The 4,733-nt window shown below is 37.5% G+C and overlaps 1 protein-coding gene across 1 annotated transcript in view; it reads right to left on the bottom strand.

The window, feature by feature from the left end:
* Positions 1-2,759: 2,759 nt before the first annotated feature.
* Positions 2,760-4,733, bottom strand: part of LOC101301638 (crossover junction endonuclease EME1A-like) — a 6,103-nt gene continuing 4,129 nt past the window's right edge. Inside the window, exons 8-10 of the mRNA XM_004309873.1 lie at positions 4,537-4,626; positions 3,841-3,955; positions 2,760-2,930 (exon numbers count right to left, since the gene is read on the bottom strand). Of these exons, the coding sequence (XP_004309921.1) occupies positions 2,760-2,930; positions 3,841-3,955; positions 4,537-4,626 (376 nt within the window). The remainder of the gene's footprint in view (positions 2,931-3,840; positions 3,956-4,536; positions 4,627-4,733) is intronic.

The raw sequence follows: 4,733 nt of genomic DNA, 5'->3' as shown, positions 1-4,733 counted from the left end.
GAGAGAGAGAGAGAGATTTTAAGTAAGGCACTTTAGAATGCATTAGTTCATATATACTTCATACCCCCAGTTGTAAGATTCAACTTTTTCGAATTTATTACCCACATAAAGTTTGAAATTTTATATACTGTAAAGTATGTAGTTAGGCTCAGAATAACGAAGCACACACTATCAAAAAAAAATTTAGCAAACAAACGTAAGAACAATGAATACATATCTCACAGACATTTCATCAAACACCTATAATGCATATTCGCTGCACTCAGTAGTACACTTACTCGGGAGAGTGTTCCACCCAATCATCGAACCGGCAGCAACCTCAAGTTTTCTATACAAAATGGTAGATCAATTTTCGGATTTTATTACCAAATGGCAAATCTAGGATCTATGTTTTCTACAGCTTAGAGAATAGTAGAACCAGCTCTTTCAAAAAAAGGTTCTAATTAAGCATTGACCATCAATAGCTTGGTCACCAAGTTTGGTTATAGTTACCCGACCCAAAATCAAATCGGGTCCCAAAACCACCCTAATCCCCAATTTAATTCCTCAAATTTGAATAAAACGATAAAATTCACTTTTTTTTTCTTTGACGCGTTTACTTGGCGCGTTCTCTCCGAAATCCTAATTGATCGAGGATTTAGGATTGGAATCATTGGATTACCATTTCCAAATGGGAAAAGGAGAAGGAAAGTTTCCTTATATCAACCCCAAACCTCAGTAATCGAAGTGTCTCGGTCACCCAGTCTCTCAGTCTCAGTTCTGTTTCGCTCTTTAGTTGAATTCAATCGGTTTTCTGGGTTTCTGATTACACATGGGTACTAAAATCATGCATTCCAGCAACCACGTTCACACCCAGATGATGAAGATCAAAGTCCCCAAGTTTGCTTCTCGACAAACTAGGTTTCCCTCTTCTTCTTTGTGCGCTTCTCCTTGTTCAGTCCTACCTGAAAACTCCAAGAAGCGACCACTCTCACCACACGAGCAGCAAGTGGGGAATAAGATAAAGAAGATGAAGGTTGTCGAGTCTCCCCTGTCACCAACTGAACTCCGTGGTGCGATGCTCAGGATCAAGCATGCCGATATTATCTTCAAAGCTCAGAAAGAGCACCTTGAGAAGCTTATATCTGATCCGGTGAAGCTGCAAAAGGCTTTGGCAGAGCTGAAACAAAAGCAGTTGGAAGAAAAAGAAAGAGTTGAGGCGCAACTAAGGATGGCTGATGACGAGGCAAAACGGAAACAAGAGGAGGCTGAAAAGGAAAGACTAGAAAGAATTCAGCGACAAAGGAGGAGCGAAAGGCTTGCTCTAGACAGATTTGAGGCCGTGGCTAAATCTAAGGTACAAAAACCTTACTGCTGCACTCTAATGGAACTTGGGATTATAACTCGATGTGATTCTTCTTGGTCTTGTGGTTGTTGGGGAGGGAATCAACACTCTTTGCCATTGGAGCAGCTAGGTTTCATCAACAAACAAGGAGATGAATTGGAGGAAGGAGAGATCCGTTGATACTTGCTGCTTTATTCTTTCATTTTTCGATCACCATTCTCAAGTTGTAATTTGTAAATACCACTTTCTTTTGGGACTCGGAATGCTTTGGAGACAATTGTAATTGTAAATGTAATACTCATCATTAATGAAGTGATTTTCTTCTTGATTATTACATGGATAAATCAGTGTGGTTGATGGCTTTGTTTTTTCTGTAATCTTTACATATTGTCCTGCATTTGTTTTCACAGCAATTCATTATGTGGATAATCATCCCACTGTTGATAGCAATTAGCGCTTTCTTCTTTTGACAAAAAATTGATGGAATTAATACCATTTCTGTAATTAATTCAAACCAAAAAAGCATGAATGTGCCTCAGTTTCGATTATGAGACAATGCACAGAGACAATACAGAACATAGAGAGACAGATTTAGTCCCACAAATTTCAAATTGAGCTTCAAAGCTGACCAAAAAGCCAATCATTTTGAGCCTGTTTTTACATTTAAAATCCACATTTTCACATAAATCTCGAGTGTTTCATTGTGAATTTTTGCCACTTCAATGCGTCCCGCTTTAAAACTGATTCTCATAGATTGAACTCATTTAAGGACCTCGGCAGCAATCCCAGTTCCATCAACAAGACCTAAAAGTATATGCTATATATGTACAAACAGAGTCGTTACCAAGTCGCCTTGTTTCATCTTGTGCTATGCTTCTCGCCGTTATTGCCTATACTGAGAAGCGCTCAAACATGGCAATTTAGGCACACATCTGCTGGCCTATATTTTATAACGATCATTACATTTATAATTTAACTCACAAATTCGAACTAAAAGCACGCACCAGATGATATCACCTATTTTATAATAACAATGATCACACAAGGAACATTGTTGAGGTGTTGAAAGGTAGGGTCTCTACTAAAATGACAAGTACGGAATGATAGTTTCTGTCAAATAAACGGTGAATATATTTCAGCACTAGAAGACTACCTCGAATTAGTGTTTGCTTGCAATTGTTCTGCTCTGTCATCAAGCCACGATTGGTTAGTTCAGTGTCACTTTAATTAGCATTCACTTGGAACTACTTAAATACTTCACCTTAGGCAGAGTCATACCCTGGTCAAAAGACGTAATGTTTTGGCCCCAAAAATCAAATTTACCAAAACAGATCATGGCCCAGTTGCAGAACAAATTCTATTTCTAGATCAACAGCATATACAGACCTAAGTTCGTCCATACGAGGAAAAGTACTACACATGGAAGTTAAATTCATCAACTCCTGAAGAAGGCAGCACCATCCTCAATATCGTCGGTTGTGACGCGTCCATGTTGTGACATAAGAACTCTATAAACTCTCTTAGAACAAACCTCACCTACCTTTCTGTCACCACCTACTAAGCCTTCTGTTGTCAAATCCTTGAGCAGAAATTCCTTATCATGAACCTGTCATTTTAAAATAAAGCAGCCATAGAAACAGATAACACAACAAAAACTATTGAATGTAAAGGCCACACCTTTCATGAGAATCACATTACACAGTACCAAAACCATATTAAGTTCTGCCCTTTGAATAGCAATGTGCTCGTATGATATTGGAGGTGGAGGTGATAAGCATGGAGAGTTACACACACATACAAACGAGAAATAGTCATTTGCAATGCAGAAAGCAGAAAACCCATGCAACTGAACCTAAAGTTGGCCCAAATGGCTTCAAACCTCTTTAACAACCATGTGAGGATAAAGACTATGGAGTTTTCTCGTAAGACATTGCATTCATCATCTCCCTTACATTCTCATACAGGATTGGTTATATGTAACCCAATATCATAAATGACATCTCCCAAGCAAGATTTGCTAATAAGCCAACAAGAACTATGCTCTAAATCTGAACATGCTATTATGGTAGATGTCCGGTCTATATCCTATGAAAGCTTGATGTCCTGTCTAACTCCTAATAAGGTAGATGTTTGTTCTAACTCCTATTAGGGTAGATTTGCTTATTAAGGTAGATGTTCAGTCGAACTCCTATGAAAGAATAAAAAGCAACACAGAAACATTACAATTCGTCAATTTCTTGGATGTTAACTATCAGAAAAACACACTGGAAAGCTGCATTTAGATGCCCACGAAAATTGCATGCAATTATGTTAGAATATGTTATCAAAACCAATAGCTGTTGCAGGCTATTGCATTTATACACATACAAAAAACTGAAAAAGGATTGCAGGAAACCAAATGCATTGAAATTCAGGGTTGTATATATAGCTCTAATAACCAGCGTCAGATCAATTGATGTATCTGTTGCTTATTTGTCAAAACCAGCCGCAGAGAAATAGGCATATATTATACTTACTGATAGTCTCGGGTCCATGTAAACACTCAAAAGAGATTTCATGGTAGGGAACTTCTTGCATATAGCTTCTGCAGACCGAGGTTGTACCTTCGGAATAGCTACCAAAGCTCTTAACCTGGATGCAAAAGCTACTGTCAGATGCTTACACAAGTATAATTGACTAATAACTGAAAAATAAACAACTCAAAATAATCTGTACATTGAAGAATTGTTTGACCTTTTTTTCCTAGTGCTTTCTCTAAAACTTCTTTGCCATCGTTATGGTTTATAATAATACTGTTAGAAGAGCATGACTGAGTGAAGCAAAAGCATGCCAGTGTTTGTGATAGTCATAGGAACCGAGTTTGCAAATATACCTAGAATTTTACAAATGCAGTATTAATTTCAGAAGGCCATAGTTCAGTTCATTGGGAGCAGTAGTTAGGGAAGGGTGTTGCCTAATAAAATTTCTTTGGCATCCTCATGGTTTATAATAATACTGTTAGAAGATTCCTTTCTCCCAACTATTTACAGACTTCTTTCACACTAACAAATAAACATTCATTTCAGCACCCTAGAAGATAGCTTCATCTTATTACTTCTTGCTACCTTCTCCATCATAGACACCTTAAAACTTTTTCACAATCTAGCCATAAGGATATGCTAAGATGTGATCTTTTAGTTTCAATGGTCTATCTGTTCACATCTACTACTCACCATAAGTTGTTATTTAATAAATCACGGTCAACATGGTCCTTCCTTGTACTGGCTCCAGTAGCATATACATCCAGTCTAGTTAACTTTTTTCTGCAATTCCATAAAGCAAAATCAGAATTCCGAATAGTTATGTGTAAAATTGTTCAGAGAGAGAGAGAGAGAGAGAGAGAGAGAGCATTAGTTTTGTTTTTTTTTTT

Source organism: Fragaria vesca, unplaced genomic scaffold (genome assembly GCF_000184155.1).
Source record: "Fragaria vesca subsp. vesca unplaced genomic scaffold, FraVesHawaii_1.0 scf0513139, whole genome shotgun sequence".
NCBI classification, from domain to species: domain Eukaryota; kingdom Viridiplantae; phylum Streptophyta; class Magnoliopsida; order Rosales; family Rosaceae; genus Fragaria; species Fragaria vesca.
The sequence above is the reverse complement of the archived record's forward strand: the minus strand, read 5'-3'. Positions and strand labels throughout refer to the sequence as shown.